The following is a 23,563-nucleotide window of genomic DNA, read 5'->3' as shown; positions in this document are numbered from 1 at the left end:
AGTACCGCCCTGCCCTATATGCAGTGCCGTGCCGAGGGCCCACACCCTGCAGCTCTTAAGTCTGAGGCTGTTTAACCCTTTAACAACAAGGGAGGTTTCTGTGCTCCGTTCATTTGCTCTGCCTTCTTTCAAGAGTCATCGCGTCTTTTTACTCTTCCCCCATCGCCGTATCAGGATTGTTTTTTATGGGGTGAGTCGTCGTTTTCACTAACTCCATTCATCTTATTACACAAAACACTGAAAATATGGTGAAATGGTAAAACCTGCAGTTCGGCCATTGTTCCTCAGGATCCGTTGTTACATTGTTCCTCGGGATACGTTGTTACATTGTTCATTGGCGGGAAGGTGCTTGCCCGGTCAGAAGGGGACGGCGACACCAAGGACACATCCATTGTATGTTCCTTCCAGACCATGTTATTTTCCGTTGTTTTCGTGGTGAGAGGATGGGTTTATTGATCCCGCTTTCTGCACTTACGATAATGACATTTTCTTAGGGAGGTGAGCTTAAAAATAAAAACAATTCTGCCACCCTTCATTTTCTTTTCTTTACAGCTGTGTAAGCGCCAATAGAAATTATACTTTTCTCGTAGAAATTTAATTGGCCAATAATTAGAAATTTAATGAAGAAACTGTATGCAAATGAGGCTGGAAGTGCCTTGGGGGTGCGGCAATGCACTGAGAAGCAGCAGTCCAGTTGATTTCCCCGCCCCACTGCACTTCCAGCCTAAGGCAAAAAGAGGCAGGGAGACATGAAAGAGGAGGCACATGTGAATAAAGCCGTATACACCTGCCTCCCATCAGGTGCCTGTAGACCGCCGTACACACTCACCTGGTCCTCGGCGGGGCACAGTGACGGTGGCTTCACTACTGGAGACCTCATTACTGGCGACACACCACAAAGTCTGCGGCTCTTTCCCCATGGATACAGTGAGGTTCTGCTGGTCGGACACTCGGTGACTGACGTTTCGCCATTTATACTGCGAGGGTCGAGCGCCATCCGAGGAGCAGGAGCAGCTCAGCGTGACATTGTGCCAAACAGTCATGGTCTGTACAGAGACTTTACACACCGGATCTGTAGAAGACAAGAAGGAAATGGATCAGCTCCTGCTAACCCCATGTACTGCGACCGAAGGGTGTGCCGCAATAATATCCACACCAGAGCACGCGGCGGTGTCAGCAAACCGAACGTGGAGGTCTATGGGAATAGTGGCATTACTGCCACATAGACAACTACATCACACACTGAGGAAACGTCATGCAAGCTCCTGCCGCCCTGTCTCCCCTGTAGTCAGATAGGTAGGTGAGACCTCACACCACGGATCCTGTCCACAGTGGGGTGAGGCCACAGAATGGAGGCCGCCCACTAACTTACTGGGGGATAACGGTGACGGGGAGGAGGTTAGAACATGTATAATAAGGTCATCTCACCCAGTGTCCATGATGGTGCACCGCCACCCCCTGTTGTGTCAGAAGGGGGTCCTCATACTGAGTGGTGCTCATCTAAAGAAGAGCACTGAAAACCCCAGATCTGCAGATTACACTCATCACATAAAGACTGTTCTTCCTTGGGGTCCGATCTCTTAGAAGCTCAGAGACAACTCAGGGGAATTTACACAGGCCAAAAATACGGAAAACAGAGGAATAGTGTTCCTGTAAGGCCACGGTCACACCTTCAGTATTTCCCTCACGTGCGCTCTCCCAGAGAGGCCCGGACATCTGATAATGACATACGGTGGGAGGAACACACCACATGCGCAAAGTATACCGGCTAATTACAATGCAGGGGTTAAAAGGTCAGATGGGACATCAGCCACTCATCCCCCATAGAAAAAGCTTACGTGAAACGTGTGTCGGCGGTGGTCCCGGGAATCCTCTTGGTCCGTGCCCCAGCACTTCACATCACGGGTAGGTGTACTTGATATGCACGCTTATTCGTTGCATCGCTTCCACATGCTAGACTAATTTATACCAGTAATACCTCTGAGCACTTTATGTGAACTGTATGATATGGTTCTGCTCAAATTCTAATATTTGCACAGTGAGACTTACTGTTTCCACAAGTCTCTGATATCACATACTGATGTGTATTGTGGAACTGTTCCTTACCCAAACCTCCCATTCCCGGGGCACTCGTTCTGGATCCCACCTTTATCAACCTCGATATTCATGTTCTGATATATCACACTATGTATAATTGTATTCATAATGTTTGTTTTATGAAGTCAGGACTCCATTTTCTTTTGTTCAATAGTCATTCTAGGAGTTTCTTCTTTACTATATCCCCACTTGATTAAGACCATACTTTGGATTATGTTGATTACATTGCCTTTTATTTGTCTTATTATCAGTGTCCCCGTGAACTATTTAATAGAAGCAGAAAAGGTCTGGGCCCCCCTCTGCTCACCAGGCCCCAAACGCCAGTAATGCCCTGATGGTGGTCCTGCGTCCAGGCTCCAACCATGGGAGATTGAAATGCAGAAAACGTTGAGAAAGGCCGAGCTGCCCTATCTGTTACTCCCACTCATTGCTATGAGGACAGCGCAGCTCAGCTGTAATTGCCGGCATGAGAGGATGAAATGGGAAAAACCTGTAAAAATCATCCCGCCCTGTAGAGTCTATATCACCAATGAATGACGGTCGCCGACTAACCGCTCATTGTGACCAGATATGTGCCACAATCTGCTGGTGTAATACCGGCTCCTGCCAGGAACGATCCCCCGGCCCCGCACTCACCGAGCACCAGCAGACTGAAGAAGAGGTCAGTAATTCTGCCATTGACCAGGAGCATCGCCTTGTACAGCCCACTGTCCTCCGGAGACACGTCACGGAGGATGAAGGTCTTCTCCGTCAGGTTTAAATCAACCCTGTCCTTAATGTTATAGAACCCATAGAAGTCCGGCTTCTTCCCCTCCTCCAGGTCCACGATCTTTATCTCATTCTTCAGCCAAGTGATCTCCGAGGGCTGAACATCTCCACTCGCTCTGAAGGTCACACTGCTACCGGTGACTTTAGTAATCTGCTCTTCTCCTAAGAGAAAAAGAAACAAGGGATCAAAGGTATATGGACACTGTCAGGAAATAGGAAGAAGTTCTGATTACTTCAATTAAACATACAGAGCTCTCAGCTGCAGTTTCCTCTGCCTGCCAGCACAAGGCTGGAATTCTAAGCCACTCTTTCTCCCCCCTGCTATATAATTGTAATGTGAGCCCAGTATACCAACACTGGGATCGCTGCAGAATTTATATTGCTCTGTGCTGCAAAAGCCGTCTCTCTCTAAATCCCTCATTCCCCCCTCCCACCTAATACCAGCCAAAACTGGTACAGCCCGTTCCAGAAAGCATGGGACTCTATTGTTCTTTGAAAGTTAGGTATATTGGCACCGATACGGGCTAGAGATATAAGGATTATATATTCCGGATGTCCATCGAGAGATATATAGCTCACGGAAATCGCTAGGAGCTAAACCCAACGAGTGTAAGGAGCGGGTTTCTCCATAAGCGGGTCATGTAACTATGCCGTGTTTACACTTAAAAGAATCCCCCCGATGTGGTGCACATCCTGATCATTCTGTTGTTCGTATACGAGGTTCATACAGCGAGCTATGTATAAAAATGGTTTGTCCCAGCTCTAAGAAAGGGGAGGATTCAGCCTCTGAGTGAGGTCACCACAGGGGCAGTGCCTTGGTTTTAGGCTGGGACATAAGTGAGTGAAGCAGCAGTCTTCCAGGGTCTTTTGTCCAAGGAATAAGCTGAGAGTCACATCTGAGATGCACTGGGATATATGCCCATCCCCCACAGCACGTTGTCTGCCACGAGATGAGATGATATGAATGAAATGTAAGTGTTTTTTCAACTTTAATCCCATTTTATTTGTACTTGTACTGTGCATACGACTTGTCTACTTTTATAACACCTTTTTATAATTCTGTAAACACTGCCTACCTTTTTTGGAATAAAATATAAAAAAATTACTAACTTTGTCTCTCTTTGCTGTATAATGTACTGCCACGTCCTCTGAAGTGAATTATGCTACTAATCTGGGTTGGCTCCTGACCCGTTACTAAGTAAGAAATCAGAGCTGGTGGCAGCGGATTTGTCCTGTGCATTTGAGAGGCTTTGTAACGACTGGCGGCGTTGATAATTATTGTTCCCGCCTAAATGGGAGTAGTTATATTGCCCTCGCTGCAGTGTGCCCATTAGCCGTACATAGAAGGCAGCCTTTCTGGCGACTAATCATCCTAGGTGCAGTACCCGGTCTGACCTGAAGGTAAGGGGGGCACCAGAGAGCTGCAAGTTCCAAACCAGACCTGGGAAGTGGAAAATAGATAAATCCCCTTCAGAAAGAACCAGGGCAACCAAACAACCCCAATTCATGACAAATTGGTGTGAGCGGCAGGGAAGATAAAAATATCCTCCCCATGAATCGTGACAGACACCTCAATGTGACCTAAAAGAAAAGAGTGACGAGCGACCGTGGATGAGTGTGATGCCTAGGAGAGGTGAACTAGGAGAGTAGACCCTCTGGGTCACGGTGCTGAACCTCCCCCGGGTGAGCGAACCTGGTGGACCCGACCCCTATACGGGGATCGTTAGTGGCAGGCCCGGAGGAGTCAGTAACCGAGACATCTGGTACCAAGAGGGGCGGCTCATAGGGAAGCAGGCGACCAACACAGATAAGACAGACAGGACAGCCGTCAGCAAGGTAGGAGGGAGACAGGAACCTAGGAAGGCTGGACAGGTTCAGGGAATACTGGATGAGAGAACCGAGAAGAGGAGGACTGCAGAGAACACTAGAAGAAGGACCCCAAGACACCAGAGAAAGTAACCAGGAGAGAGATAGGGACCTAAGAGTAGAATCCAGGGGCCAAGGAAGCCCCGGGCAGAGCAGGAGCAAGGAATCCAGGGACAGGAAGAACCAGAGACTGCGGGAAACAGCAGCATGGATATAGTAACAAAAAAGGACGGGAATATATGCAGAGAAGGCCTAAGTGTGAGCACATGACCCTGGTATTGTCGAGTAATTGGGGTAAGGAGGGATAGCCTACCTACCCCCTTAAAACCCCTTGAAACATGCCATTACCCAAAATAAAAACATGGACCACAATTTCTTTGGAATATTATAGACCACAGCAGCCTTTATTTAACATAAAGCATAATACATTGAAATACACATCATTAACATTTTTAAACTAGGAGGAGTCCTTGGAGCTCCCAGGAATCTGGTGATTAACACAGCATAACGTGAACATACATCAAACCAAATTACTCCCAGCTGTTACCACACTGGCTCGAGAGCACCAAAAACCCAGCGGGTTCACTGTTCGCGCTAAAATTCTAGGGGAACCGACCACCCCTCCCGGAACTCTTTTCCACAATTCACCAGCTCCAAAACAAGTTGAACTCCAAAGATAGAGGAGCCATAAGCCAATGGATCCCACAACCCAATTTCCACCAACTTCAAGGACTCCACCCAGCCACCACGGCCACAATGACCCACTATAAAACATAAACAAACTACAAAACAAACCCCTCAAAAACACAATGACAGCCAATAATTAGGGCGAGACACTTACTGTACCCAGAGAGCGGGAACTGATTAGGCCACACCCCCACCATGCCATAAATCCTGTCTCCATTCTAAGCCACCCACCTTATTTTCCTTAATCCCTCCCTCCAACCCATTGTCATGATGTCCTCCTCTTACGCCGCGGAGGGAAGGGGAGGCTCAGCTCCATCCATTTCTTGACCCTGGTATTGTCGAGTAATTGGGGTAAGGCGGAATAGCCTACTCACCCCCTTAAAACCCCTTGAAACATGCCATTACCCCAAATAAAAACATGGACCACAATTTATTTGGAATATTATAGGCCACAGCAGCCTTTATTTAACATAAAACATAATACATTGAAATACACATCATTAACATTTTTAAACTAGGAGGAGTCCTTGGAGCTCCCAGGAATCTGGTGATTAACACAGCATAACGTGAACATATATCAAACCAAATTACTCCCAGCCGTTACCACACTGGCTCAAGAGCACCAAAAACCCAGCGGGTTCACTGTTCACGCTAAAATTCTAGGGGAACCGACCACCCCTGCCGGAACTCCCTTCCACAATATACCAGCTCCAAAACGAGTTGAACTCCAAAGACAGAGGAGCCATAAGCCAATGGATCCCCCAACCCAATTTCCACCAACTCCAAGGACTCCACCCAGCCACCACAACGAGGGACTTTGAATACCTCAAAGGCTCGAGACCCCCCCAGAACGAAAAGCTATGGCCTTCTCCACACCTTCTTGCAAACCAAGCACCCAAAAATCAATCCCCACCGCATTTAAATGCACCCCATCAGCCAACCAGAAAGCACCATCCCCTTTTTCCAACTCAAAATGCCTCACGGCCACCCCACCGTTTCTGGCCACAAAAGACGACAAAGCCTTATTAACCTTGATCCTGGCCTTTCCAACGACCGCATATTCCTCCCACGTGTACACGGTACAATCTCCGACCATACAACAGATAATCCGGGATACAAAAGCCACAACCGTAACAAATCCTGCTATATATCCCTAATCAATTCCCTAAAAGGCCGCACACCCAAATCGTTACTTCCCACATGTATCACCAATATGTCCGGGGACTTATCCAAAATAACCACGTTATGTATTTCCCGCAATACCCTATTCCAGGCCATTCCCCTAAAACCAATCCACCTGACCACCGCCAACTTCCGATCAAAGCCAAGCTGTCTACCCTCTGATCGTACATTCGCTCGCAGGGCTCCCTGTTGTGAATTCCGCTCTTGGGCTCCCTCCGGTGGTTGTAAATGGCACTTTTGTGAGTTCTGCTCTTGGGCTCCCTCTTGTGGTTTCTAGTGGTATGGCTGCTCCTTGGAGTTAGCGGTCATCAGCTGCCTCCACTTATCGTCTCTTCTGCTCGGCTATTTAAGTCTGGCTCTATCTTCAGCCAGTGCCACTTGTAAATGGTTCCTGGTTGGATTCACATCTCTTTGGAGTTCCCTGTTATCCTGACCAGTTCAGCTAAGCTAAGTTTTTGCTTGCCCTTTTCTGTCCATAGATTGTGGACTTATCCATTCTGTGCTTTCTATGTTTGTCCAGCTTATCAGTGTGAATTAATTCTGTCTTGCTGGAAGCTTTGGGAGGCAGATTTGCCCTCCACACCTTTAGTCAGGTGTGGAGATTTTTTGTAAACTCTGCGTGGATTTTTGTAGTGTTTTATACTGACCGCACAGTATTCCATCCTGTCCTATCTATTTAGTTAGACTGGCCTCCTGTGCTCATCCTGGTTTCATTCTGTGTATGTCTTTTCCCTCTCCACTCACAGTCATTATTTGTGGGGGGCTTATCTATCCTTTGGGGATTTTCTCTGAGGCAAGATAGCTTTTCTGCTTCTATCTTTAGGGGTAGTTAGCTCTTAGGCTGTGACGAGATGCCTAGGGAGAGTTAGGAGCATTCCATGGCTACTTCTAGTGTTGTGTTGAGCTTTGGGACTGCGGTCAGTACAGTTACCACTTCCTTCAGAGCTCATTCCATGTTGCTCCTAGACCACCGTATCATAACAGTACAAATGGCCAAAAATGAATTAGATGCATCTCAAAAGAAGGAAAAGAAAGTCCTGAACCATTTTTTTTTTCTGTGCTCTATTTTTTTTTTTTTTTTCTTTTCCTCTTGATATCTGGGTGGTTCAGGATATATGCTTTGGCATGGATGTTCAGGGTTTGTTTTCTCGTGTGGATCAACTTGCTGCAAGAGTACAGAGTATCCAGGACTATGTTGTCCAGACTCCGGCTTTAGAGCCCAGAATTCCTACTCCTGATTTGTTTTTTGGGGACAGATCCAAGTTTTTGAACTGTATAAATAACTGCAAATTGTTTTTTGCTTTGAAACCCCGTTCTTCTGGTGATCCCATTCAGCAAGTAAAAAACATCATATCCTTGCTGCGTGGTGACCCTCAAGACTGGGCTTTTTCTCTTGAAACAGGGGATCCGGCGTTATTGAATGTAGATGCATTTTTTCAAGCGCTCGGATTATTGTATGACGAACCTAATTCTGTGGATCATGCAGAAAAAACCCTGTTGGCCCTGTGTCAAGGTCAGGAAGCGGCAGAGTTATACTGCCAGAAATTTAGAAAATGGTCTGTGCTCACTAAATGGAATGAAGAGGCTCTGGCTGCTATTTTCAGAAAAGGTCTTTCTGAAACCCTTAAAGATGTTATAGTGGGCTTTCCTACGCCTGCCGGTTTGAGCGAATCTATGTCTCTAGCCATTCAGATTGATCGGCGTCTGCGCGAGCGCAAAGCTGTGCACCATATGGAAGTATCCTCTGAGCATAGTCCTGAACCTATGCAATGTGATAGGATTTTGACAAGAATAGAACGGCAGGAATTCAGACGTCAGAATAGGCTGTGTTTTTACTGTGGTGATTCGGCTCATGTTATCTCTGATTGCCCTAAGCGAACTAAGGCTACGTTCACATTTGCGTTGTGCGCCGCTGCATCGGCACAACGCAAATAAAAACGCACAAAAACGCACGCAAAAACGCTGCGTTTTGCGACGCATGCGTCCTTTTTTGCCGAAATTTGGACGCAAGAAAAATGCAACTTGTTGCGTTTTCTGCGCCCGACGCTTGCAGCAAAATAAACGCATGCGTCGCACAACGCAGCACAACGCATGTCCATGCGTCCCCCATGTTAAATATAGGGGCGCATGACGCATGCGTCGCCGCTGCGTCGCCCGACGCAAACACGCAAAACGCTAATGTGAACGTAGCCTACGAGAGTCGCTAGGTCCGTTACCATTAGTACTATACAACCTAAATTTCTCTTATCTGTGACCCTGATTTGCTCATTGTCGTCCTTTTCTGTCATGGCATTTGTGGATTCAGGCGCTGCCCTGAACTTAATGGACTTAGGGTACCGTCACACAGTGGCATTTTGATCGCTACGACGGCACGATCCGTGACGCTCCAGCATCGTAACAATATCGCTCCAGCGTCGTAGACTGCTGTCACACTTTGCAATGTACGACGCTGGAGCGATAATTTCATGACGTATGTGCGATGTAGAAGCCGTTGGTTACTATGTGCACATCGTATACAATATCGTGCACACCTTTGTTACACCATGCAATCATGCCGCCACAGCAGGACACTAGACGACGAAAGAAAGTTTCAAACGATCTGCTACGACGTACGATTCTCAGCGGGGTCCCTGATCGCAGGAGCGTGTCAGACACTGCGAGATCGCTGGAACGTCACAAATCGTGCCGTCGTAGCGATCAAAATGCCAATGTGTGACGGTACCCTTAGAATTCGCCAGGCGCTGTGGTTTTTCCTTGCAGCCTTTGCAGAGCCCTATTCCTTTGAGGGGCATTGATGCTACACCCTTGGCCAAGGATAAACCTCAGTACTGGACACAGATGACCATGTACATGGCTCCTGCACATCAGGAAGATTGCCGTTTTCTGGTGTTGCATAACCTGCATGGTGTTGTTGTACTGGGATTTCCATGGTTACAGGAACATAATCCGGTGCTGGATTGGAAAACTATGTCGGTGACTAGTTGGGGTTGTCAAGGGGTACATAGTGACGTTCCTTTGATGTCAATTTCCTCTTCCCCCTCTTCTGAGGTCCCTGAGTTTTTGTCGGATTTCCAGGATGAAGAGGGGGGGTCACCGAACCCTCACCAGAGCCCCCAGGCCGATCAGGATGAGCCCGATGAAAGGTACGAACCAAATCAGCGGCATGGACATCAGAGGCAGAAACCCAAGAATTATCCTCCTGGCCATAACCCTTCCATTTGACAAGGTACTGAAGTATAGTACGTCCGATGCCGGTAAGGGGTTAATTTCTGTGTGCAATAGAAATAACCGATTATCATTACTTTTGGATCGCCCCTCGTAAAACACTACAAAAATCCACGCAGAGTTTACGAAAAATCTCCACACCTGACTAAAGGTGTGGAGGGTAAATCTGCTTCCCAGAGCTTCCAGCTAACAGAATTAATTCACACTGATAACGCTGGACAAACATAGAAGCACTGAACAGATAAGTCCACAATCTGTGAACAGAAAAGCGCAAGCAAAAAACTTAGCTTAGCTGAACTGGTCAGGATAACAGGGAACTCCAAAGAGATGTGAATCCAACCAGGAACCATTTACAAGTGGCACTGGCTGAAGAAAGAGCCAGACCTAAATAGCCGAGCAGAAGAGACGATAAGTGAAAACAGCTGAAGACAGCTAACTCCAAGGAGCAGCCATACCACTAGAAACCACAAGAGGGAGCCCAAGAGCAGAACTCACAAAAGTGCCACTTACAACCACCGGAGGGAGCCCAAGAGCAGAATTCACAACAATAGCACAGCCCACGTAGCATAGAGCACAGCCACGTAGTATATAGCACAGCCACGTAGTATATAGCACAGCCCACGCAGTATATAGCACAGCCCACGCAGTATATAGCACAGCCCACGCAGTATATAGCACAGCCCATGCAGTATATAGCACAGCCCAAGCAATGTATAACACAGCCCACGCAATGTATAACAGCCCACGTAGTATATAGCACAGCCCACATAGTGTATAACACAGTCCACACAGTCTATAACACAGCCCACGCAGTGTATAACAGCCCACGCAGTCTATAACAGCCCACGCAGTGTATAACAGCCCACGCAGTATAACACAGCCCACGCAGTGTATAACAGCCCACGCAGTATATAACAGCCCACGTAGTATATAGCACAGCCCACATAGTGTATAACACAGTCCACACAGTCTATAACACAGCCCACGCAGTGTATAACAGCCCACGCAGTGTATAACAGCCCACGCAGTATAACACAGCCCACGCAGTGTATAACAGCCCACGCAGTGTATAACAGCCCACGCAGTATATAACACAGCCCATGCAGTATATAACAGCCATGTAGTATATAACAGCCCACGCAGTATATAACACAGCCCACGCAGTATATAGCACAGCCCACGCAGTATATAGCACAGACTGCCAGCCATTTAGTATATACAGACAGACAGTCTAGACTAGGACTACAACCAGGCTCACAGCAGGCTGCAATTCCGCAACCCCCCCCCCCCCCCCCCCCACCATGCATTGGGACAAGGTCCAGGAACTTGGAGGAAGACTCACTCACTCACTCACTGCTTCACTTCGCCGTTGCTTCTGTTGTGGACACAGCCTGGGACCGGGTGCACCGTCCGTGCACCTGACTGCTGCTCCTGCCTCCTGCTCCGCTCGTCTTTCTCGCTTTAACAGGAGGTGTCGGACATCTTGCTATCACAGGAGGTGACGGACGTCTCACTATCACAGGAGGTGACAGACATCTCGCTGTAACAGGAGGTTACGGACGTCTCGCTATCACAGGAGGTTACGGACGTCTCGCTATCACAGGAGAGTTGTCAGACATCTCGCTATCACAGGAGGTGACGGACATCTCGCTATCACACGAGGTGACGGACATCTCACTGTAACAGGAGGTTACGGACATCTCACTGTAACAGGAGGTTACGGACATCTCGCTATCACAGGAGGTGTCGGACATCTCACTGTAACAGGAGGTTACGGACATCTCGCTATCACAGGAGGTGTCGGACATCTCACTGTAACAGGAGGTTATGGACATCTCGCTATCACAGGAGGTGACGGACATCTCGCTGTCACAGGAGGTGTCGGACATCTCACTGTAACAGGAGGTTACGGACGTCTCGCTATCACAGGAGGTGTTGGACATCTCGCTGTAACAGGAGGTTACGGACATCTCGCTATCACAGGAGGTGACGGACGTCTCGCTGAGACAGGAGGTGACGGACGTCTCGCTGACACAGGGGGTGATGGACATCTCGCTATCACAGGAGGCGTCGGACGTCTCGCTATCACAGGAGATGATGGACGTCTCGCTATCACAGGAGGTGTCGACATCTCGCTATTACAGGAGATGACGGACGTCTCGCTATCACAGGAGGTGTCGACATCTCGATATCACAGAAGATGATGGACGTCTCGCTGACACAGGAGGTGACGGACATCTCGCTATCACAGGAGGTGAAGGACGTCTCGATATCACAGGAGGTGACGGACGTCTCGCTATCACAGGAGGTGACGGACATCTCGCTATTACAGGAGATGACGGACGTCTCGATATCACAGGAGATGATAGGATGTCTCAGTGACACAGGAGGTGACAGACGTCTCGCTATCACAGGAGGTGACGGACGTCTCGATATCACAGGAGGTGATGGACGTCTCGCTGACACAGGAGGTGATGGACGTCTCGCTGACACAGGAGGTGATGGACGTCTCGCTATCACAGGAGGTGTCGGATGTCTCGCTATCACAGGAGGTGTCGGATGTCTCGCTATCACAGGAGGTGGACGTCTCGATATCACAGAAGGTGACGGATGTCTCGCTATCACAGGAGGTGACGGACGTCTCGATATCACAGGAGGTGACGGACGTCTCGATATCACAGGAGATGATGGACATCTCACTGACAGGTGGTGATGGAGCGGCAAATTTTAGGCCACACCTCTGACCACATCCATTTCACAACCAGCCACGCCCCAACCACGCCCATTTAGCACTTCTGATCACAATGTTTCGTAAACAATAATTATAAACAAAAAAATATGGCCACACACGACGCTCCATACTGTACAATGGCCCCACACACGACGCTCCATACTGTACAATGGCCACACACGACGCTCCATACTGTACAATGGCCACACACACGACGCTCCATACTGTACAATGGCCACACACGACGCTCCATACTGTACAATGGCCCCACACACGACGCTCCATACTGTACAATGGCCACACACACGACGCTCCATACTGTACAATGGCCCCACACACGACGCTCCATACTGTACAATGGCCACACACACGACGCTCCATACTGTACAATGGCCCCACACACGACGCTCCATACTGTACAATGGCCACACACACGACGCTCCATACTGTACAATGGCCACACACACGACGCTCCATACTGTACAATGGCCACACACACGACGCTCCATACTGTACAATGGCCACACACACGACGCTCCATACTGTACAATGGCCACACACACGACGCTCCATACTGTACAATGGCCACACACACGACGCTCCATACTGTACAATGGCCACACACGACGCTCCATACTGTACAATGGCCACACACGACGCTCCATACTGTACAATGGCCACACACACGACGCTCCATACTGTACAATGGCCACACACGACGCTCCATACTGTACAATGGCCCCACACACGACGCTTCATACTGTACAATGGCCACACACGACGCTCCATACTGTACAATGGCCACACACGACGCTCCATACTGTACAATGGCCACACACACGACGCTCCATACTGTACAATGGCCCCACACACGACGCTCCATACTGTACAATGGCCACACACACGACGCTCCATACTGTACAATGGCCACACACGACGCTCCATACTATACAATGGCCACACACGACGCTCCATACTGTATAATGGCCCCACACACGACGCTCCACACTGTACAATGGCCACACACGACGCTCCATACTGTACAATGGCCCCACACACGACGCTCCACACTGTACAATGGCCACACACGACGCTCCATACTGTACAATGGCCCCACACGACGCTCCATACTGTACAATGGCCCCACACGACGCTCCATACTGTACAATGGCCACACACGACGCTCCATACTGTACAATGGCCCCACACACGATGCTCCATACTGTACAATGGCCACACACACGACGCTCCATACTGTACAATGGCCACACACACGACGCTCCATACTGTACAATGGCCACACACGACGCTCCATACTGTACAATGGCCACACACGACGCTCCATACTGGACAATGGCCACACACGACGCTCCATACTGTACAATGGCCACACACGACGCTCCATACTGTATAATGGCCACACACACGACGCTCCATACTGTATAATGGCCACACACAACGCTCCATAGTGTACAATGGCCACACACGACGCTCCATACTGTACAATGGCCACACACGACGCTCCATACTGTATAATGGCCACACACAACGCTCCATAGTGTACAATGGCCACACACGACGCTCCATACTGTATAATGGCCACACACAACGCTCCATACTGTATAATGGCCACACACAACGCTCCATAGTGTACAATGGCCACACACGACGCTTCATACTGTATAATGGCCACACACAACGCTCCATAGTGTACAATGGCCACACACGACGCTCCATACTGTACAATGGCCACACACACGACGCTCCATACTGTACAATGGCCACACACAACGCTCCATACTGTACAATGGCCACACACACGACGCTCCATACTGTATAATGGCCACACACAACGCTCCATAGTGTACAATGGCCACACACGACGCTCCATACTGTACAATGGCCACACACGACGCTCCATACTGTATAATGGCCACACACACAACGCTCCATACTGTATAATGGCCACACACAACGCTCCATACTGTATAATGGCCACACACAACGCTCCATACTGTATAATGGCCACACACAACGCTCCATACTGTATAATGGCCACACACGACGCTCCATACTGTATAATGGCCACACACACGACGCTCCATACTGTATAATGGCCACACACAACGCTCCATACTGTATAATGGCCACACACAACGCTCCATAGTGTACAATGGCCACACACGACGCTTCATACTGTATAATGGCCACACACGACGCTCCATACTGTACAATGGCCACACACGACGCTCCATACTGTACAATGGCCACACATACATAACGCTCCATACTGTATAATGGCCACACACGACGCTCCATACTGTACAATGGCCACACACAACGCTCCATAGTGTACAATGGCCACACACACGACGCTCCATACTGTATAATGGCCACACACGACGCTCCATACTGTATAATGGCCACACATGACGCTCCATACTGTACAATGGCCACACACAACGCTCCATACTGTACAATGGCCACACACGACGCTCCATACTGTATAATGGCCACACATGATACTCCATACTGTATAATGGCCACACACAACGCTCCATAGTGTACAATGGCCACACACGACGCTCCATACTGTATAATGGCCACACATGACGCTCCATACTGTATAATGGCCACACATGACGCTCCATACTGTATAATGGCCATTGGCCACATTATGTTCCATACTGTATAACGGCCCCACATGATGCTGCGTACAGCATACTTGCCCCACGTGATGGTCCATACAGTATTATGGCGCCACATTATGCTTTGTACAGTATAATGGCCCCACACGATGCTGGGTATAGAATAATGGCCACACATAATGCTGGGTACAGTATACTGGCCACACATGGTTACCCCACCCCCATCATTGCCTTCTCCATCACTACACACAGACCTTTCACCGCGCTCCCTCGCAGCAGCCGGCAGCTTCCACACCCACGGCGCTGAATGGTGTCATCCAGCTGCGCCGCTGACTGCTCACGTCGCTGCAGCTGTGATACGACACTGATAAAGACCTCCGTGTCTCCTGTGCCAGTCCGTGTCAGAGCGAGGAGCAATATCTGCTCCGATCTGACACAGCCAGCGTCCGCTCCATACACCTCTTACACATGCGACTCCGCTCCATACACCTCGTACACACACGACTCCGCTCCATACACCTCTTACACATGCGACTCCGCTCCATACACCTCGTACACATGCGACTCCGCTCCATACACCTCGTACACACACGACTCCGCTCCATACACCTTGCACATGTGGCTCCACTCCGTACACCTCATACATACGGCTCCTCCCCATACACTTCGTACACACACGGCTCCGCTCCGTACACCTTATACACACACAGCTCCGCTCCGTACACCTCATACACACGGCTCCTCTCCATACATCTCGTACACACACGGCTCCGCTCAATACACCTTGCACATGCGGCTCTGCTCCGTACACCTTGTACACACATGACTGCGCTCCATTCACCTTGCACATGCGGCTCTGCTCCATACACCTCGTACACACACGGCTCCGCTCCATACACCTCGTACACACACGGCTCCGCTCCATACACCTAGTAAACACACGGCTCCGCTCCATACACCTCGTACACACACGGCTCCGCTCCATACACCTAGTAAACACACAGCTCCGCTCCATACACCTCGTACACACACGGCTCCGCTCCATACACCTCGTACACACACGGCTCCGCTCCGTCTACATTGCACACGCTGCTCCACTCAGTATACCTTGCACACACACGGCTCCACTCTGTACACCTCATACACATACGGCTCCGCTCCATACACCTCGTACACACACGGCTCCGCTCCATACACCTAGTAAACACACGGCTCCGCTCCATACACCTCGTACACACACGGCTCCGCTCCATACACCTCGTACACACACGGCTCCGCTCCGTCTACATTGCACACGCTGCTCCACTCAGTATACCTCACACACATACGGCTCCGCTCCATACACCTCGTACACACACGGCACTACTCCGTACACCTCGTACACATGTGGCTCTGCTCCGTACACCTCGTACACACACGACTCCATTCCATACACCTTGCACATGCGGCTCCGCTCTGTACGCCTCATGCACTCACGGCTCCACTCCGTACACCTCGCACACACACGGCTCCGCTCCGTATACCTCGCGCGCATACACACGGCTCCGCTCCGTATACCTCGCGCGCACACACACGGCTCCGCTCCGTACACCTCGCACACACACGGCTCAGCTCCGTACACCTTATATACACACGGCTCCGCTCCATACACATTGCACACGCTGCTCCACTCCGTACACATTGCACACGCTGCTCCGCTCCATACACCTCGTACACACACGGCTCCGCTCCATACACCTCGTACACACACGGCTCCGCTCCATACACCTAGTAAACACACGGCTCCGCTCCATACACCTCGTACACACACGGCTCCGCTCCATACACCTCGTACACACACGGCTCCGCTCCATACACCTCGTACACACACGGCTCCGCTCCATACACCTCGTACCCACACGGCTCCGCTCCATACACCTCGTACACACACGGCTCCGCTCCATACACCTCGTACACACACGGCTCCGCTCCATACACCTCGTACACACACGGCTCCGCTCCGTACACCTAGTAAACACACGGCTCCGCTCCATACACCTCGTACACACACGGCTCCGCTTCATACACCTCGTACACACACGGCTCCGCTCCATACACCTCGTACACACACGGCTCCGCTCCGTCTACATTGCACACGCTGCTCCACTCAGTATACCTTGCACACACACGGCTCCACTCTGTACACCTCATACACATACGGCTCCGCTCCATACACCTCGTACACACACGACTCCATTCCATACACCTTGCACATGCTGCTCCGCTCTGTACGCCTCATGCACTCACGGCTCCACTCCGTACACCTCGCACACACACGGCTCCGCTCCGTACACCTCGCACACACACGGCTCCGCTCCGTACACCTCGCACACACACGGCTCCGCTCCGTACACCTCGCACACACACGGCTCCGCTCCGTACACCTCGCACACACACGGCTCCGCTCCATACACCTCGCACACACACGGCTCCGCTCCGTACACCTCGCACACACACGGCTTCGCTCCGTATACCTCGCGCGCACACACACGGCTCAGCTCCGTACACCTTATATACACACGGCTCCGCTCCGTACACCTCGTACACATGCGGCTCCGCTCCGTACACCTCGCACACACACGGCTCCACTCCGTACACCTCGTACACACACGGCTCTGCTCCGTACACCTCGTACACACACGGCTCTGCTCCGTACACCTCGTACACACACGGCTCTGCTCCGTACACCTCGTACACACACGGCTCCGCTCCGTACACCTCGTACACACACGGCTCCGCTCCGTACACCTCGTACACACACGGCTCCGCTCCGTACACCTCGCACACACACGGCTCCGCTCCGTACACCTCGTACACACACGGCTCCGCTCCGAACACCTCGTACACACACGGCTCCGCTCCGTACACCTCGTACACACACGGCTCCGCTCTGTACGCCTCATGCACTCACGGCTCCACTCCGTACACCTCGTACACACACGGCTCCGCTCCGTACACCTCGTACACACACGGCTCCGCTCCGTACACCTCGTACACACACGGCTCCGCTCCATACACCTCGTACACACACGGCTCCGCTCCGAACACCTCGTACACACACGGCTCCGCTGCGTACACCTTATACACACACGGCTCCGCACCGTACACCTCGTACACACACGCTCCGCTCCGTACACCTCGTACACACGGCTCCGCTCCATACACCTCGTACACACACGGCTCCGCTCCGAACACCTCGTACACACACGGCTCCGCTCCGTACACCTCGTACACACACGGCTCCGCTCCGTACACCTCGTACACACACGGCTCCGCTCCGTACACCTCGCACACACACGGCTCCGCTCCGTACACCTCGTACACACACGGCTCCGCTCCGAACACCTCGTACACACACGGCTCCGCTCCGTACACCTCGTACACACACGGCTCCGCTCTGTACGCCTCATGCACTCACGGCTCCACTCCGTACACCTCGCACACACACGGCTCAGCTCCGTACACCTCGTACACACACGGCTCCGCTCCGTACACCTCGTACACACACGGCTCCGCTCCGTACACCTTATACACACACGGCTCCGCTCCGTACACCTCGCACACACACGGCTCCGCTCCGTACACCTCGTACACACACGGCTCCGCTCCATACACCTCGTACACACACGGCTCAGCTCCGTACACCTCGTACACACACGGCTCAGCTCCGTACACCTCGTACACACACGGCTCCGCTCCGTACACCTTATACACACACGGCTCCGCTCCGTACACCTCGTACACACACGGCTCCGCTCCATACACCTCGTACACACACGGCTCCGCTCCATACACCTCGTACACACACGGCTCAGCTCCGTACACCTCGTACACACACGGCTCAGCTCCGTACACCTCGTACACACACGGCTCCGCTCCATACACCTCGTACACACACGGCTCAGCTCCGTACACCTCGTACACACACGGCTCAGCTCCGTACACCTCGTACACACGGCTCCGCTCCATACACATTGCACACGCTGCTCCGCTCCGTATACCTTGTCGGCTCTGCTACATTACAGTGTCAGACTGTCACAGGGGCTTTGGTTTAGCCCATTTTATGCGGGGGTGTGGAGTAATAGCAGCCACAATAGCGTCGTGTTGTCACCCTCTCCCTGGAGACAGATGTGTCAGGGAGTCATGGATCTCACTCACACTGATCTGCAGATAACACAGCAGTGAGCAGGGAGGCAGAGGAGGCTGTGAGTGTGTCCGTCCCTCCCTGCTGAGCCCCACTCATTCCACGCACCATTACAGCAGCCAGGCATCCAGTCCACTCACACTGCTCTGCTGCTGACATTATTGCCGCCGGCACCCAGGCTGTGGTCGGCTGTTACCTCAAACTAGCAGTGTCCCCTCTCTCCCTCTCTCACCAGTGACGCTGGGAGACGCAGGAACATGGGGAAGGGGCGTGGCCTAACAAAAGGGGGCGTGACGGAGTTCTCCTGCTGTCTCCCGGGATGAGAGCGTCCTGCGCTGGACAGCGGGGCAGAGAGTCAAATCCGGGAAAGTCCCGCACAATGAGGGACGGTTGGGAGGTATGCCAGTACTTCTCCTCCTCCTGACATCACACCACAGGTCTCAGAACATCTACACATTAAAGCGATGAGACCCAGATAGAAGAGGCAATGGGGAGGAGCAAAAGAGGAGGCAAAGGAGAGAAGACCAGGCACATCTGAACACAGCCGTATATACCTGCCTTCCATCAGGCGCCTGTAGACCGCCGTACACACTCACCTGGTCTTCGGCGGGGCACAGTGACGGTGGCTTCACTACTGGAGACCTCATTACTGGCGACACACCACAAAGTCTGCGGCTCTTTCCCCATGGATACGGTGAGGTTCTGCTGGTCGGACACTCGGTGAGTGACGTTTCGCCATTTATACTGCGAGGGTCGAGCGCCATCCGAGGAGCAGGAGCAGTTCAGCGTAACGTTGTTTCCCACAGTCGTGTTCTGTACAGAGACTTTACACACCGGATCTGTAGAAGACAAGAAGGAAATGGATCAGCTCCTGCTAGCCCCATGTACCGCGGCCGAAGTGCGTGCCGCAATAATGTCCACACCTGATACTGCCGTATAGAGGGCGTGCAATTATGCTCCGTGCAGAACACATACAGGTGACAACATCACACACTGAGGAGCCATTGTGCACGCTCCTGCCACCATGTCTCCTCTATAGTCAAATAATTTGGTAAGACCATGTGCCACGGTTCTTGTCCCTGGAATTTCGAGGGGGGGTGAGTCCACAGAATGGAAGCAGACCACTATCTTACTGGAGGTTATCGGTGGTATAGCAGAGGTTAGGATATCATCCAACAGGTTCATCTCACCCTGTGTCCATGATGATGCACCCCTACACAATCAGTGGGGGACTCTCCACTGTGTCATAAGAAAGGTCCTCATCCCATGTGGAACTAGCCTACAAAAAGAGCGCTCTTTCAGCACTGAAAATTCAGACCAAGATCTGCAGCTATCATATAAAGCCTTGTAGGAAAGCAGGAGGAAAAGTCCGAGATGGGAGATGGGTGTCACTGTGGTGGCTGGCCTCGGTGATGCAAGTCCTGCATGTGAAGGCTCCAGCAACAGTAGGTAGGCTAGGGGTAAATCCTATCACTACAGGTCCTGAGTAGGTGCACCTGGACAGCCATGACCAGAACCAGGCTGTGTGATCACTGGTCAGTCAGGTGGGGGAGAGGGAAGAGTGGGTCGTGTGGACCTGGAGACAGACAAGTCAGAATCTCTTTGAGAAGAGTCTGCACAGGCTGTGGGCACCAAACTGCAAGTATCACTGGTTGCTATGGACAATGGCCGTTTGGGGGACCGGGCTGTGGCTAGCTCAGCCATGTCTGAGTAGTCAGGGTCTGGTCTGTTTATTTAGCACCTGAACAATGCTGGGATTTATGTTTATGGTTTTGTTTTTGGTGCTGTTCAACCTGTGGAAATAAACATCATTCCTGTAACAACCCTGCCGGCATCACTGCCTGTTACATCTACTCACTCACCCAGTGCCATGCTGTGAGATCTGTCTGCTGCTGGTTCCATGCCAAGTGCTTCATGGCGGCCTGCTCTGTGTACACTTCCTGGCTGTGTGCATAGGGGGGCGGCGCCAGCCACTCCGGATTCTTATTGAGACTGTGTGCACCTCCCTAAGGTGCTTCTGGCCAATAGCCTTGAGGCCTCTGATACTTAAGGCATCCTCACCCATTGGAGGATGCCTGAGCAAACTATTCCCCTCAGTTAGCATTTGCTACTGAGCTGCCAGGTCGTGTGTTTCCTGTCTCTGAGGGCTGCACTATTGCAGGCCTTCATCTGTGTTCTGTTTGTGTATCCGTGTCCGTTCCTGTCTGTACTCTGGTCTATGTCCGTCCCTGCTCCTTCTTTGTCATTAGTCATTTCCCACTCAGCTGTGTGGACCTCTGCCTTATCTTTCCTCTCTGTTCGCCACTGTCTGTGGCTCTGCTTCTCTCTGCTCAGTTCTACCACAACCTGTGGCTCTGTGTCTCTCAGCTTTTCTCTCAGCTCTGCTCTCTGACCTTGCTCCGCTCTCTGTGTGGCTTTGCTCTACGGCTCCGCTCCTTGCGGTTCCACCTGGCACCGCTCCTTGCGGTTCTACGTCTTTAGCTCTTGGCTCCGCCTCCAGCGTCTCCGCTCTGCGTCTCCGCTCTTGGCTCCGCCTCCAGCGTCTCCGCTCTTGGCTCTGCCTCCAGCGTCCCCGCTCTTGGCTCCGCCTCCAGCGTCCCCGCTCTTGGCTCCGCCTCCAGCATCTCCGCTCTTGGCTCTGCCTTCTCCTTCTCTGCTCTGCCTTCTCCTTCTCTGCTCATAGCTCCACCTTCTACTCGTACTCCGCCTCCTGCGATTCAGCTTTTCTTCCACTCTTGCTCTATCTTAATTCTGCAACTTACCCTACAGGTCTCTACCTGTTCCTTTATATTCTCCAGTCTGAACAGGTTCTTACCTGTTTCCACACATCCATCTGAATACCAGTTCCTACCAGAGTATCAGTCCTGTCTGCCAGTGCCAGCCGTGCCCGCTTGTCTGCCTGAGTGCCAGCCGCGCCCGTCTGCCTGCCTGTATCTCCGTCAAGCCAGTCCGCCCGTCAGGGCCTCTGCCATACCAGTCTGTCAGCCAGTGTCACAGCCGTGCCTGCCTGCCCGTGTCTTGTCCCCGGTGGGATCAGCATCCACAGTCCGACTCCACCCTGGAGTGGTACCTGGTAGCTTCCTATTGCACAAGTCTGACCTCACCATCAGAGGCTCCAGCGAACACCTAGGAAGCTACTTAGTTACGCCCCTTCCAGGGAAGTTCGGTCTGTGGTCCAGTGGGGCCACACCCCCAGGTGCCCGCGCCAACCAGTCTCGGCGCGAGCGCTACAGATTGCTCAGGCCATGGTCCCCGCTGAGTCCCATGAGCCATTGCTCTCGGAGCAAAATGAACTCTCTTCTAGCCTGTATTGGCACCCAGAAGGTTTTTATACTCAGTTGAAAGATCTGCCTACACCTACTCCTGGTGGTCCACTCATAATCTCTAGAGAGTTGTATGATTACATTGCCAGTAGAGAAAAACTCCTTCCGCCTAGATACTATGGGGATCCAGAGGAGTGCATGGAGTTCCTGGAGCGTAGTCTGATGTATATCGAAGCTAATCCTTCCGAATTTTCTTCTGATGAGTTCAAGGTAGGATTTATCTTGTCCTATCTAGCAGGAGATGCATTGAATTGGATGAACCCTCTCTGGGAAGCAAGGGATCCAATCCTCTCAGACCTTGGGGCTTTCCTGGAAGCCTTTGTTAAAGCCTTCAAAGCGCCTAAACCTGCTCCTCCTGCAAAGTCTTCCCTCACCAGATCCCAGAGGCGGTCTAGACGAGTTAATCCCCCAAAGAAATCGTCACGTCAGACCAAGTCCGTCCAAGACCCACCTGTTCCTCTACCTGTCCCAGCAGGTACCCAAGCAAGACCCCAGAAGGCTGATAAAAGTGGGATGACAAAGCAGCAGCCCAAATCCAGCCGCAAGAAGGGAACGCGGTATTGCTGCGGTTGCAAGGAACATCCAGACGGTCTCTGCCCTGTAGATCTAAAACTCCAAAACACTGGGCCAGCAGGAGAGGCTGCCCTAGGTGAGAGTACCTCCTCTCCATTAAAATCAAAGACTGTGTCTCTGTTTTCCGGGAGCTTTGGTGTGGTAAAGTCGCCAACCATTCGGAGTCGGTGTGTGGTCTCTGTCATACAGCTCCAGAACCCGGTAAGGGCGTTGTCTGAAGTTGGTCAAGCCCTACTCAAGAGCAGTCTAGTCCTGCAAGGACAACTACAGCTCCAAGTTG

At 51.5% G+C, this 23,563-nt stretch overlaps 1 protein-coding gene across 1 annotated transcript in view; it reads right to left on the bottom strand.

Moving 5' to 3' along the window:
• The window catches only part of LOC138672454 (basement membrane-specific heparan sulfate proteoglycan core protein-like), a 213,526-nt gene that overhangs the window by 142,261 nt on the left and 47,702 nt on the right, over positions 1-23,563 (bottom strand). Inside the window, exons 4-6 of the mRNA XM_069760432.1 lie at positions 19,984-20,226; positions 2,734-3,027; positions 830-1,072 (exon numbers count right to left, since the gene is read on the bottom strand). Coding sequence (XP_069616533.1) covers positions 830-1,072; positions 2,734-3,027; positions 19,984-20,226 — 780 coding nt within the window. The remainder of the gene's footprint in view (positions 1-829; positions 1,073-2,733; positions 3,028-19,983; positions 20,227-23,563) is intronic.

Source organism: Ranitomeya imitator, chromosome 3 (genome assembly GCF_032444005.1).
Source record: "Ranitomeya imitator isolate aRanImi1 chromosome 3, aRanImi1.pri, whole genome shotgun sequence".
Lineage (NCBI taxonomy): Eukaryota > Metazoa > Chordata > Amphibia > Anura > Dendrobatidae > Ranitomeya > Ranitomeya imitator.
Note: the sequence above shows the minus strand (reverse complement) of the source record. Positions and strands in the feature narration are given on the sequence as shown.